This window comes from Muntiacus reevesi, chromosome 1 (genome assembly GCF_963930625.1).
Source record: "Muntiacus reevesi chromosome 1, mMunRee1.1, whole genome shotgun sequence".
NCBI classification, from domain to species: Eukaryota; Metazoa; Chordata; class Mammalia; order Artiodactyla; family Cervidae; genus Muntiacus; species Muntiacus reevesi.
Window position 1 is genome coordinate 109964557 of NC_089249.1, and position 15148 is coordinate 109979704.

The 15148-nt window shown below is 35.9% G+C and overlaps 1 protein-coding gene across 1 annotated transcript in view; it reads right to left on the reverse strand.

The window, feature by feature from the left end:
• Positions 1–536: 536 nt before the first annotated feature.
• The window catches only part of ABCD3 (ATP binding cassette subfamily D member 3), a 78622-nt gene continuing 64010 nt past the window's right edge, over positions 537–15148 (reverse strand). Inside the window, exons 17-23 of the mRNA XM_065908414.1 lie at positions 14559–14636; positions 14392–14457; positions 14207–14296; positions 13608–13727; positions 8680–8784; positions 4060–4116; positions 537–2018 (exon numbers count right to left, since the gene is read on the reverse strand). Of these exons, the coding sequence (XP_065764486.1) occupies positions 1941–2018; positions 4060–4116; positions 8680–8784; positions 13608–13727; positions 14207–14296; positions 14392–14457; positions 14559–14636 (594 nt within the window). The 3' untranslated portion in view covers positions 537–1940. The remainder of the gene's footprint in view (positions 2019–4059; positions 4117–8679; positions 8785–13607; positions 13728–14206; positions 14297–14391; positions 14458–14558; positions 14637–15148) is intronic.

Here is a 15148-nt window from a genome sequence, read left to right on the forward strand (position 1 = left end):
TCAATCACATCCTGGAAACACTGGATTCCTTTACTGTAAGCCTTCCTAGAACTATCAAATTAATGTACATGGTGATTCTCCAGGGAAGGGATCTTCTTCACACCTCAAATGTGAGGTGAGGCAATTTTTAATTTATAGGGAAGAAAAAAATCAAGGAGAAACATTTTTTTTTTTAATGCAATAGGAATAACTGGGCAGTTAGGAAAATACTTCTATTTAGTAGGTTTAGGGTAACTTAGAAATCTGATAATCTGAAACTTCCCCACGTTATAAAATCTTCCCTAGGACTGATATGATCTTTCAAGGTCCCCTGACTATTTGGCAGCATTTGTGAAGTATCCCTAAAGTTTTTTCATGACTTTTCTAAAAAAGGAATTCATTTCAATAAAGCCACATTTGACAAAACTTTTTGAAAATGAGACACTGGGTGCCAAAAAGGGCTTCTGAATTTTTATTTTTGTATTTTTCAAGTCAAGACTGTATGAACTCTGAACTATCTAGGATTTATGTACCAGAATAAAAAGAATGAGCAAAGATTGTATAGGATATCTGATTCTTTTTTAATCTGAACAGAAAATAAGTAAGTATACAAGTTTGCTAAACAGAAGTTGTAAAAACTGAATGTTATGTATTATGGAATCAGTACAAGTTTTACTTCGGTAGTTGGTGATTCTTAAGAGTTAATTCTGCAAAAAAACCAAAACCAGTTATGCAAAAACAAGAATATAAAAAGCCCCTTTCTGAATCCCAGTTTGATAAAACTGATTTCATATCTAGCTTATTGATAAGACTCAACTGCAGTTCTCCCTGTGCAAGTAATACACACAGTCATTAATGGTGGCTTGGTGAGATAAAATTGATTTCTCTTAGGACAGAGTTCAATATAATAACCCAAATATAAAAAAGTTATTAAAGATTCACAGAGATAAACCAGTGCCTCAGGAAACATAATTCACCCACGTGCATAATTGTATAACATATTTCTTAAACATACAATCACGGTCGAGGACAGTGATAACATTGCATACTCAGTGCTTCACTTCATGTAGTGCATTCTTATGGCTCATCTGGAGTTTAACACCATGTAACCACCATGCATCTAATGAATGGGCTTCTAACATACACAAATCCACTCAATTCATTAAAAATTCTAAAAATCTTAGAAGACTTTGAGCTTGACATGTAAGGACTTTGTGTCTTAGTATCCCAATCACTGAGCAGATTAGGTGGAAACACAGTAACCTTCCCCTGTAAAGCAAGACTGCACATGTACTTTCGTTGCATCATCACAAAGAACCCCTAAAACAATTCAATACTGAAGATTGTGAGGGGCATATTTATTACTTAGGCAAAGAAAATTCAAATGGCTTTCCTGGAGTCCAGTGTACCCCATGACATATGCCAGAAATGAGGATAACTGCGGCAGCCAACGGAATCTGCCAGAGCATCATAAATGCAATCATGTCAAGATGCACATTTTGATAAAACACTGTGATTTGTTTCCCGCTATCATGGGACACAAGAAAATGAAACTCAAGACTCTGGTTAGAACAGGACAAGTGATGACCCCAGTTTTAAATAGGGTTCTTCATTGAAGGAAAAGATAGAGCCATAAAAGTCAAAGTAGCTGACTTCAAATGGTTTACATCCCAGGATGAATCAGGTTATACTGATTTAAGCCCAATTTAATTTAGGCAGGTTTTTAACCACAAGAATAAGGACATTCTTAGTACATATTAATAATTAAACCAACATATACACAATTAGCAATATCCTATATAATATTAAATGTTTCAATAACTTGTTCTCGATTATTTTGTACCTAATTTGTTGCTTTGTCTTAAAAAACAAGCTCAACTTTATTTTACAATGTACTTTGTATTTCTAATTGTATTCTGTAATTATTTCATTGAAGCTGGTACAATACATTTCTCCAGATTCTAGGAGCCAAATTCAACTGTATCTTCTGTTATCTGTTTGAATTCATAATTGCCTCTGCCATCCATATGCAGGTAGTACTATGGGAAAGAAGGGAGAAAGAAATCAATAACTGAGAATCTTCTTTCAGTCAGGAATTTACGTAGAGGTTATCATACAAGAAAATGACTGGAAACAATCATTTTAAGCCACTAAAATTTTCAAAAGTTTATACTCAGAAATGCAAACCATTTTCCAAGGAGAGACTAAATGACGAAGTCTGCTCTTTTTAAAAAAAGTCACAAAATACCTCTGCTCATAGTGGATATAGCACTTTCCATTATGAGAACTAAAACACCAGACTTCCTTATTTATTTTAAAGGGACCAAATCTGTAAGCATCCCACTAATTAGAAGGCTTCTGTCACTCCACAACCAAGGATCTGCTCAACAGAGGTGCAGCTGCAATATGTGCAAGCCTATCAGACAGGACAGCCTCTAAAACATTTACTTTAGCTGGTTTCCCAGATCAGTTCGGAACCTCTGACTTAAGGCTTTTTGTTCATTTGTTGACTTGGCAAAGGAGGAAAAGAGCCCATATAATTCCATCTTACAAAGATGCTTAGGATAGCAGCTACAAAGCCTTCTGTTTTATTTAGTGGTTTTCTGTTTACTAAAAAGATCTTCTTTTTCTCAGTTTTCTATATTGTTGTTTTAAGCTATTTTGGACTCAACACTGCAGTTCTTTGTGTCACCCCCTCCATCACATGGTCACTGATCCGATGGTTACTTTGCTACTTGTCCACACCTCCAGGAGAAGAGGAAAGGGGAAAGCCAAGTCCTTTCACTGTCCTATGGTCGTAATGTTTATGAACTTCTGTGAAAACACAAAGGCTTGGATATATTTTAAACTACTTTGATATCCAGTTAGTTTTCTAGTCAATTAACAAAAAAGGGAAAATTATAATGCGCCATTATAAAACTATCTTTAAAAGTCAACAGCTATACACAATTTCATTAAAGTTTATTAAGAACTTTCATACAGGCTATGTCTGATCCACATGGTAAACTATGAGCCAGCTGGGCAAGGACCAGTAACTCTATTACACAAAGGAAACACTGTCAGAAACGGTGCTGCCTGAACCCAGGTATTCTGACTTCAAATTCCACGATCTTCCTTTAACCATCTGGACACTATTGTTTGGACCATAATATTCCGGAAAGCAAGACAGTACTCTGTATCCCTCATAACACTTAGCCCAGTATTTGGCTTTTTTTTAAAACAGGAGCTCAATCAGGTGTATTTTATGGGACAAGATAGCCTTATCATGTTCCAATTTTTCTCAAACCCTTTCTTTCACCTGAAATTTCTGTATCATTTAGGAAGGAAAGGGGGAAGGAAGGAAGGAAGGAAAGAAAAAAGAGAGGGAAGGAGGAAGAAAGAGAGTGAGAGAAAGAAAGAAAAAAAGAAAGGAAAGGAAGAAAAAAAGAACCAAGCTGGGTTTATTCTTCGGGGTTGATCACTTGACATTAGGCGAGGGAAAAAACTGCCATGGTGAGAATGGCACTATGACACTGCCGGCGAGCCTGAACCGCTGTAAGTCTCACTGTAGGACCTGTGTAAATCAGAGTGACCACTTAATGAAGTCTGTTTTATTATTTTATTATAGTGTGTGATGATAAACCAGCTGACATTATAGTTTCCTCCGTGTAGTCCTGATGTCTACTAAAAGTGTCCCTAAACTTTTTGCCATCTGATCCTTCTTAAGACTCTCTTTCTTTTTGGTCAATAGAGAATGGTTAAGAAAAGGTTGTGATCAGATTATGTACATTTTAGTCAGTAACAGTGTATTATGTAACAGTGATTTATAAAACTGGAGAATCATTAACTGGTTCTCTAATACCTTTCCTATATAACTAAAGACTATCCATATTAATATATATTATAGCCCTCAAAATTGACAACTACAATAATATTTATAAAAATGCTATTTTATAGCAATGAATTAGAATCACCTTTTCCCTTTAAATTATATATCTATAATGGAACACATACCAAGAAATCTAAAGTCATAATCACCTAAATTCATATATGAAAATAAAACAAACTCTCACTATACCATTCAATATAAGAAATACAAACCTCATGGTGTTTCCAAAGAGATTTTCTATGTGACACAGTGAAGAGGGTAATGCCAACCTAATACAAGGAAAATGATTTAGGTTTACATCAATAACACAGAATTACAAATTAAATTAGTCTGTATAATTTAAGCTGTTAAGATGACTGGCTTCAGTAGCTGTAGTTAAAAATCAACTGATACCAAATGTTTAAAGTAACACAAAGTATAGGCCATCAACTACATAATAAAAACTAACAAGTATCAATAGAGTCTAAGAAAGAAAAAAAAAACTAAACTAACAGTTACTAGCTTAATTAAGTGTATTATTTTGTTTTGGGCACAAAATACATATCCTAGCATTTTTTCTATTTTATTGTGAAAAATATATGAAAAGAGCATAAGGATGGTAAAAATAGCAAAAGGTCAAAATCAGGAAAATTAAATCAATATAATATTGCCTACAGTAAATCTGTTTTTCAAATACAGTATAATCTTTACTGGAACCCCTTATTGTGGAACATGTCTTAGAATTTAGATTTTGGAAAAGCAGCATTTACCACTCCGAGAGGGTTCCGAGGTAGAATTCTGAAATTAAACACATCAATGTTTCTGCAGCAACACATATGGACATGGACATTCAGTAAGATAAATATCAATAAAAGGGCTTAAAAATATTCTATTAGTTCAGGCCAGCTCTAGCTACCCAGTAAGCTTGCCACGAAATAATGAAAAATCTTTTTCAGTTTTAAAAGCTTACTGGGTTTTAGACTGTGAATTAAGATTTATGGACCATTCTTCAGATTTTCAAAACGTGAAGAGACGTAGCTAGTTGCTCTGGATCAGTGATTCTCAACCGGGGAGAAGAGGCAGGATATTTTGCCCCGTAGGGGACACATTTCAAGGTCTTCTGATTGTCAAAACTAACAGTGCTAGAGACATCTAATGAGTTGAGGTCAGAAATGTTCCCAAACATCCCACAAAGCAGAGGACAGCCTCCCACAACTAATAATAATCCACCCCAAAAATGTCAGTAGTGCTGAGACTGAGCAACCCTGCTCTAGGATCACTGTTTCTCAACATAGGTCTCTCGAGGCTGAGAAACATGCTAGGGTACCAGGAAATCTCCACCATGAGTTCCAAATCTTATTTTCATTTTGATAATTAAAAAGAATTTGGGTAAGTATATTCTTCTTATCACTTCTATCATGAGATTTAAGTGTCCAAGTTCGTGTATACACTTCTGCTGGTACCATGTGATGACTTAAACTGGTATCACTTAAAACTTTTAATGTGTAGTAAGTTCGGGTGCCAAAGGAAAGGTTATCAGACAGGTCAGAAACTGCATGACAAGTATACTGTCAGTAATTAATAAAACATATATTTCAATGGTGCAACACAGATGTGATTTTTAAAAGCTTATTTCAAAAAAAAATGTAAGACCAGAAACTATAAAACTCCTAGAGGAGAACATAGGCAAAACACTCTCCGACATAAATCACAGCAAGATCTTCTATGACCCACCTCCCAGAATATTGGAAATAAAAGCAAAAATAAACAAATGGGACTTAATGAAAATTAAAAGCTTTTGCACAACAAAGGAAACTATAAGTAAGGTGAAAAGACAGCCCTCAGATTGGGAGAAAATAATAACAAATGAGGAAACAGACAAAGGATTAATCTCAAAAATATACAAGCAACTCCTGAAGCTCAATTCCAGAAAAATAAACGACCCAATCAAAAAATGGGCCAAAGAACTAAACAGACATTTCTCCAAAGAAGACATACAGATGGCTAACAAACACATGAAAAGATGCTCAACATCACTCATCATCAGAGAAATGCAAATCAAAACCACAATGAGGTACCATTACACGCCAGTCAGGATGGCTGCTATCCAAAAGTCTACAAGCAATAAATGCTGGAGAGGGTGTGGAGAAAAGGGAACCCTCTTACACTGTTGGTGGGAATGCAAACTAGTACAGCCACTATGGAAAACAGTGTGGAGATTTCTTAAAAAACTGGAAATAGAACTGCCATATGACCCAGCAATACCACTTCTGGGCATACACACTGAGGAATCCAGATCTGAAAGAGACACGTGCACCCCAATGTTCATCGCAGCACTGTTTATAATAGCCAGGACACGGAAGCAACCTAGATGCCCATCAGCAGATGAATGGATAAGGAAGCTGTGGTACATATACACCATGGAATATTACTCAGCCGTTAAAAAGAATTCATTTGAATCAGTTCTAATGAGATGGATGAAACTGGAGCCCATTATACAGAGTGAAGTAAGTCAGAAAGATAAAGAACATTACAGTATACTAACACATATATACGGAATTTAGATAGATGGTGGCGATAACCCTATATGCAAAACAGAAAAAGAGACACAGAAATACAGAACAGACTTTTGAACTCTGGGGGAGAACGTGAGGGTGGGATGTTTTGAAAGAACAGCATGTATATTATCTATGGTGAAACGGACCACCAGCCCAGGTGGGATACATGAGTCAGGTGCTCGGGCCTGGTGCACTGGGAGGACCCTGAGGAGTCGGGTGGGGAGGGAGGTGGGAGGGGGGATCGGGATGGGGAATACATGTAACTATATGGCTGATTCATGTCAATGTATGACAAAACCCACTGAAATGTTGTAAAGTGATTGGCCTCCAACTAATAAAATAATATTAAAAAAAAAAAAAAAAAAAAAAAAAAAGCTTATTTCAGATATTATTTCTCATAATTGTAAAATAATCAGATCAGATCTCAACTGAATGAAGGCATTCTTTATTAGAGAATTACTTAAGTCAAAATACACAAGCAAATTTCAAAACATAAGATCTGGACCTCATATTATATTTGTATCTCACATTAAATCCAAACTAGTAGTTTAGTTTCAGCATAATAGTATCAAATGTCTTTCTAATGCTGCAATTTTGAAACTGTGTTTTAAAATTTCTTCTGTACTTAATTTGTAAGATTGTATTGGTTTTGTAGCTGTAAATGAGTTTTAAGTTCATACCTCATTTCATGTTTATCCATTTTCAAGTGCCATTAAAGTAATACAATTTATCAACTGGGGGCCCCACAGGAATTTTTTTTCTTTTAAATGGAATCTATACACAGGAGAATTGCATATTTTATGGGGACTTGCAGCCTACAGCTAGATACAAGAGGAAACTGCATGGAGCTTCTAAGTCACTAATCAAATAGAGACTACATTGTTTATGTATAAGAGAATTCCACAAACACCTCTTAATACCTTTAAATCTGAAAATCTGTATAGATAAATGGATTAAAAGAAAAAAAAGGCTACTATACTAAAAGAAGCCTTGGGTTTCATCCATCTCATTAGAACTGATTCAAATGAATTCTTTTTAACGGCTGCATAATATTCCATGGTATATATGTACCACAGCTTCCTTATCCATTCATCTGCTGATGGGCATCTAGGTTGCTTCCATGTCCTGGCTATTATAAACAGTGCTGCGATGAACATTGGGGTGCACGTGTCTCTTTCAGATCTGGATTCCTCAGTGTGTATGCCCAGAAGTGGTATTGCTGGGTCATATGGTAGATGGATGAAACTGGAGCCCATTATACACAGTGAAGTAAGCCAGAAAGATAAAGAACATTACAGTATACTAACACATATATACGGAATTTAGAAAGATGGTAACGATGGCCCTATATGCAGGGCAGAAGAAGAGATGCAGAAGTACAGAACAGACTTTTGAACTCTGTGGGAGAAGGGGAGGGTGGGATGTTTCGAAAGAACAGCATGTATATTATCTGTGGTGAAACAGATCACCAGCCCAGGTGGGAAGCATGAGTCAAGTGTTCGGGCCTGGTGGGCTGGGAAGACCCAGAGGAATCGGGTGGAGAGGGAGGTGGGATGGGAGACCGGGATGGGGAATTCGTGTAACTCTATGGCTGATTCATATCAATGTATGACAAAACCCACTGAAAAATTAAAAAAAATAAATTAAAAATAAAATAAAATAAAATAAAACATGAACAAAAAAAAAAAAAAAAGGAAATAAGCTAAAAGATAGAGGATCTGTAGTGTTACTTCTTGATTAGTCCAGGATCATGGGACAAATTTAAAATGCCTTTTGATATCTCTGGTATTTTTCATGCATAAATCATCAATAAATAAATAATAGTTGAATATTAAAAAAAATAAAAAAATAAAAGAAGCCTTGGTAAATATTGACCAGGCCAGACAAAAAAAATAGATACATTAAAAAGTTGCCAAATAATTAGCCATTTTTTTTTAATTAAATTTTTTAAAAATTTTCTTTATAAAAAAACAAACAATGTTTAGGTAAAGCTAATGGAACAAATTAAGAAAAGATCAGTTTATTAACACCGAGGATAGGGAATGAGATAAAAGGGGAAAAAATTTAAATATTTATTTTATATCTAACACATGGCTAAAAAGAATTATATACAGAACTCACTGACAATTTTCTCTTCTACTCGTATCTATTTATCAGTTTAAAATCTTTATTAAAGCAAGGTACCTTCCTTTGATAGTAATTGTGTCACTTCATAACTTGGAATCTTCTCTTTGGATAGATATTTGGTTGGACACAGTAAACTGGGAGCAGGGACTGAGAATTTATCACACTTACCTTTCGACAATGACTGTAAATGTAGTCTTCCACATCCACACTAACTGCACTTGTACATTCATCCAAAATAGCAAACTGGGGCTTATGATAAAATAATCTTGCCATCTGAAGCATGAAAGGAAATACTCTGTATAATCAAATATCACACTACTGAATAAGCAAGCTAAAACAGATTTACTTTAAATTAAATAGGCATTTATATTCTATGTAATTCTATATGTTTACATATATGTAAACAAAAAAGGAAACATATTCTAATTCAAAAAAATCTACTTCTCAGAAACAAAAACAACATAAAGAAACTTGATTGCTTTATTGTCTTCCCAAGCAAAGGGAAAAATGTAACACATGGGAAATGCTGTTAAGAGTAAAGCAAAAGCTGATAGGAGATGAAGTTGAGTTTTAAATTAATAGTAAAAAATTCTCTAGACAAGATTAGAGGATACACATTTTAATGAAATCGTAGAATTCAGACTATAGATAACTCAGATGCAAAAACTGACTATTTTTAAGCAGTCTGTTGCTTAAGTAATGCCAACTAATATTAAGTTGCCAATTTATACTCCTACCAATCATGTCTGAGTGCACATGTTGTATATACCCCTGTGGTCAATATTGGGCATGCTCATTTTTAAAAGTCTATGCAAATTTTATAAGGGAAAATTAACATCAAGACTTAGAGTTTAACATTTCTTTGATTAGCAGGAATGCTGAACATGTTGCTGTTTATTTTCCATATGTATTTTATTTTCCAGGAATTATTTATCCCGACCCATTGTCTAACAGATATTCCAAATTGTCACCTGCCTCCTGACACCAATCTCGATGATATAAAGTGGGCACTTTCTATCCTTGCCCAATTTATCTTCTCTGCAACACTGAACTCAGGTAATCATTCCCTCCTTGAGAAAGTGAGAGTGAGACCATGGAGTTTCAAGTGTCTTAAGCTGTTTTCTCAAGTTCCTTTTCCAGCATTTTCTCTTCTGCTGGACCATTAAATGTTGGGGCCCCTGAGGGTTAATTTCTAGGCTCTCTTCTCTTTTTCCTATTTTGTTTCTCTGAGTGATCTTTTCAAGTCTCATGATTTTAAATATTATTTACATTTGTAAACTCCCCCAAATATCTCTCCCACCAATGCCTCTGTTCTAATTTCCAGGTTGATACATACAAATTCCTATTTAATCTTTCTATTTGGGTATCTTACAGGACTCACAGACTTTAAACATCTAAAACTCAATGGATTTTCTAGATTTCCCCCTTAAATCCATTCATCCATTTCCTCCACCCCATAGTGAACACTTCAGAGCAGCTGCTCAAGCTAGAAAGCTGTCAGTCCTCCTTGTTCCCCTCCTCAACCCCCAGCCCCATTTTTAGTCCAAGTCAGCCCTGTGACGTCTACTCACTTTCCCGCAGCTTACAATCATGCGCAATCTTCTGCCTGGATAACCACAAATAGCCTCCTGCTTCCTCCTTTGTGCCTCTTTAATTCTCCATGTAATCAGAGATGATCTTCCAGAAATGTGAGAATTTCATTCTTCTACTTAAAACCCTTCAATGACTTTCCATTTTGCTTAGAATAAAATCCAAACCCCTTACCATGACCTACAAGATGCTGCACAACCTTATTCCTACTCACTCGCTAACCTCAACATTCCAGCACCATCATCTCCTCTCAACGACCAGGAGACAAGTTGTCACAGGCCTCAGAGGCTTGGAACATGTCACTTTCCTCCTGTCTCAAACACCTCATTCTGCTTCTTGTATCATTCAAACTTCTGCTTAACGTCACCTCAGACAAACCTACCTGATCCCTCCCAACCCAGGTGGATCCCTTTTGTAACATCTCTGTAGTTCTTCACACAGCATAAACTACACTGTCTGTTTCTTCATCTATCCCTTAGGCTGTAATACTCACAAAAGCCAAGATTCCATTTTAATGACTACTGCATACCTAACACCTGCATAGTATAGCAGATATTCAAATATTTGATCAATGAATAACCAAAACAGCCTTCTTGGGAGTTTACACTTTATTTATAAAGGGTGAGGAAGGGGAAACTGCAACGACAGACTATCAAGAAGTTCAGCTGTGCAGAAAATGAAAGGTATAGACAACCTGGGACCTTTGGTTAAGGGAGAGAGTTTGGTTTTTAGATCACAGAGACCTGAAACTATCTTTCTGAAAGAGAACTAGAAGAAATTAAATATAGGTGGGTGTGTGTGTCAGGGTGGTACAGAACCGAAGGAAAGGGATGTGATAAAAGTTGGAGGAGGGAGGGTCCAAAAACACAGATGGAAACAGTTAGCCTACTTAGGCTTTCTCAAGAGGAAGGATGACATATCCTTCACAAATAGAGGAAACAGGAGTTCAGGACAGCCCAGTGCAAAGTTATTAAGAGTAGTGGTTATTTGAAAGCATTCAAATGCCCCTCCTCTGCGTTCCCAAGGAATGCTCTGCATTCCTTTGTCTCCACACTTATCACACTATACGGAAATTTTCTCATCGTGTGTCTTTCTCTCTCCTACTATGTGGTTAGCCACTTGGTATTGCAGTACAAGGAGATTTTGAAGACTATGAACACTGCAGTCATACTGCAAGCCACCCACCACCTTCTACCAGCTGTAACATTTACTAGATATCTTTGCCTGGCAAGCCACTTAACTGTTCTACAGTTCTATTCCCTCTGTGGAATGGGACTCTCATAGCTCTCATCTCACAGAACTGCTGAGAGAACGAAGTGAGATAACCTGTGTAAAGTGCTTGGCATATTGCCTATCACCTATTAAGCACTCAATAAAAATTAGCTGTTTCTTAACTGAAATAACAGCTTCTCTTTTTTCTTTAAGGAACAGGAGGTGAGTTATTCTGCTGAGAGCAGTGGGGTAATAATGGGGAAGAAAGCCTGAAACTGGTAGTTCTCATATGATTATCATGAAAAATGAGACAGAGGGACAAAAATCAGTAAAATGACTGCCAAGACATGCTGTGAGTGCCTGTAAGACTGGAAACCATGGAGGTGCAGTGGCAGCAATCCATCTCTTTCTCTGACTTTTTTTCCAGCAGTGCTCAGAAGCCCATGCACAAAAATGCCAAGGCAGACAACTGCTCTTGGGTCAGTATTTAAATAATATCAGAAAACAAAAAGTGAAAAAGGAAGTTAAGGGAAGAGATCATTTGTTCATTTAAGAAATATCTCCTGTGTACCTCCCATGTGCCAGGGCCTGGATTATTAAGTCTGCTGGATAGGAAAGAAGGCAGAGTCAAAAGGGAACTGATCAATTGTAGAAAAGGAATGGGTCAATATTAGAGAGATCTCAGTGAGTTTGAGGAATGGGAACAACTGTCAATAATGTAAAAGAAATAATTACAAAATGGACTTTAAAAAACACTAAAAATCTTATGACAGTGGAATCTCTGGTAAGAGGCTTTGGGCCTTTCTTCATACTTTTATAAATATTTCAACTTTTCTATCATATATACTTTTTCATTTAAAAAAAACCACTAAAGAGGAAGAGGAAGGAATAGTGGAGCAGAGGGACTTCCCTGGCGGTCCAGTGGCTAAAACTTCACGTTCCCAATGCACGGGGCTCAGGTTCTATCCCTGAGCAGGGAACTAGACCTCACACACCACAACTAAGAGCTGGCATGCTGCAACTTAAAAAAAGATCCTTCATGCTGTGACTAAAGATCCTGTTTGCTGCAACTCAGACCCCATGCAGCCAAATAAATATTAAAGAAAGAATAGTGGAGCAGAAAAGATGACTATGAGTCAAAGAAATAAAGCAGACCAATCTATAATATTATTTGGAGCAACCCTGGCTGATGGTGCCGGACCCAAATGAGTGTAATGAAGGAAAGAGACATGTCACCCAATCACTCAATGCCCAATCACTTCAAATTCTCACTCCTCCAGCCCAATATCTACCTTGAGAATGGCTGATATCTCTCTTCTGTTCATGATTTATTCATCAGTCTAGATTAATTTCATCTTATAGCACTAGCCAAATGAATCACAATATTAGGTTGATATTAAGTTCATAAAGAATGGGTATAAATTAGGGGAAAACAACATGCAAAACGTTCCTCACAGAGTGGGAGGTAACCATAAGGCTGAATATAACCCGAAGATAAAGAGTAAGCAATTTAGCAATACGTCAACTCTTTTGCTAGGTTTCCTTGGCTACGGTTTTCCCTAATTTACACAAAATTTACACTCCCTCCCTCCAAAATTCCTCTGGATCTGCTCAAATTATGGTACTAGTTAGAAAATGACTCTTTAAAAGTTATCCCTCTTTACAGAGGACTCCACGAATCACTCTTTAATATGCTGTGTTTTATAGCCATGTTGGATTGGGATAAGTTTAGTCAATTATAGAAAAATTAAAATAATTCCTTTCAAATGTTTCTTTATATTCTTATATTAGGAAATTTTTGAAATTCTAAGTAACTTTTAGTAAATATTGAGCTCTGAAACAAGAATACATATAATGATAGAGGGAAAGGGCAAGAACAGAACAAAGAATAAAAAGAAAATAAAATTAACATCTCTAACACCTTCAGTTACTTTAGAGAGAAGAGCCTGAGTAAGACAAAGAGATGTCTACAGGGAAAAAAGTACTAAAAGGGATCTCACAACCCAACCAGGACCAATGTGCTACAAAGTTCCCCTAACTTTTAGAAAAACAGATTAATGGTATATAATTGGATCTGCATCTTTTCCTTTCAAGGGAATATTTATGAATTTTTCAGAACTCTAAATTTACATGCAAATTATTCTTTTGTTATCATATAAACAACTATACCATTATCATCGATAAATAAAAAGATTAATAAAACGGTATGCCTTGATTATCACAATGCTGGATTCTAGGAGTGGACTTCACGCAGGCAGCTGCACTGCCGCGCAGGGTCCTCAGAGCGCACTTACCGCCATCCTCTGCTTCTCTCCACCACTCAGCACATCCATCCAGTCCTGAACACTGTCCCAGCCACCTTCACGTTCAAGGATGTGACTCAACTGGACATTATCTAAGTATTCCTTCAGCACCTTTCAGCAAAATGATTAAAGATGGAATCGTGTTTAATATAAACAGACATTCTCTGTCTTGCTTCATTTTTGAAACTAGAATTGCTATAATTCTATTGCCAATATCACTAAAAAAGGTACATTTCACCAAAGAATGTGAAAGGTAAACCAAAAACTCTTTTATTTCCTATATATAGTAATTTTGACAAAATAAACCTAGCCGCTTAAAAAGAATAACATTATTGTGCATAATTAAGGGATGAGGACAATGGGGAAACAAATAATAGTGTAAAGATGACGTTAAACATTCAACAGTCATATTTAAGCAAAATGGTTAACATCTTACCACAACCTGTAAAGTTATAATTATTGATAAAGTTTTAGAAGTCTTTATAAAAGGTTAGGATTAACCACTTGGCATCTAAAATACTTAATTGATTAAGATAAAGACTCTGAAATGGAGTGTTTTCAGTAAATCTAGTATATAAACATTTCCTTACGAGGTCAGAAATCCCCTTCTTTTTCTGATCTTCCTTTCCATCTGGATATATCACTTGGTCTCGAAGTGTTCCAAGGGTCATATAAGGTCTCTGATAGTAAAAGAGCAAAAATCATTAGAGTAAACTTATTAAAAACAAAGGATCTTTAAACCAAAGATTATAAAATAGCTCAAGCAAGGTCTTACCTGAGGAACATAAAATAACTTTCCTCTCTCAGGTTTAGTTAGACGTCCTCCAAAAAGAGGCCATAACTATAAAAGCAGAGGAAGAGGAACAGTTGTAAATTTCACAATGTGGTATAGATGATAAGGCAAAGCAAGACTGCAAAATCCTAAGGCCAGTTTTTACTTACTTCACCAAGAACACGGAAAAGTGAACTCTTTCCACAGCCATTTGGACCACAGATTAGAACGTTGGCCCCAGATCGAACCTGAAAAAAAATTAGTCTATGAATTAATTAAATAGAATATACACACAATGAACATTTCCTTAGAGTCAAAGAAGCTAATGATAAGCTTTCCATTTTGTCTACAGATGTGATATTAGATAGAGGCAGTGTACGGTATGGATGAAGAGGCCTTTTACTTTTGTTTACTTTCCATTTTTACTCAGTAACTTCTTTCCCTCACTTAAAAATCACTATTGATTGACATCAACTTAAATCTCAATCAGAATACAGCTTGAATTCTTGAAAACAGCAATTGTGTATATACACAATCTTTTTTTTAAATGCAGTTGTACTATATATACTATTCTATAACTTGTTATTATTTAACAATCTATCACAGATATATTCATATTCTCCCCATTCTTTTCTTAATGCCTGCACTGTATTCCATAGTAAGGATGTATCAAAATTTATCTAAATACTCTCCTTTTGTTAAGTATTTAGGTCATCTGCATTTTGTTTGCTTTTTAATAATACTGCAATGAAACTCCAAG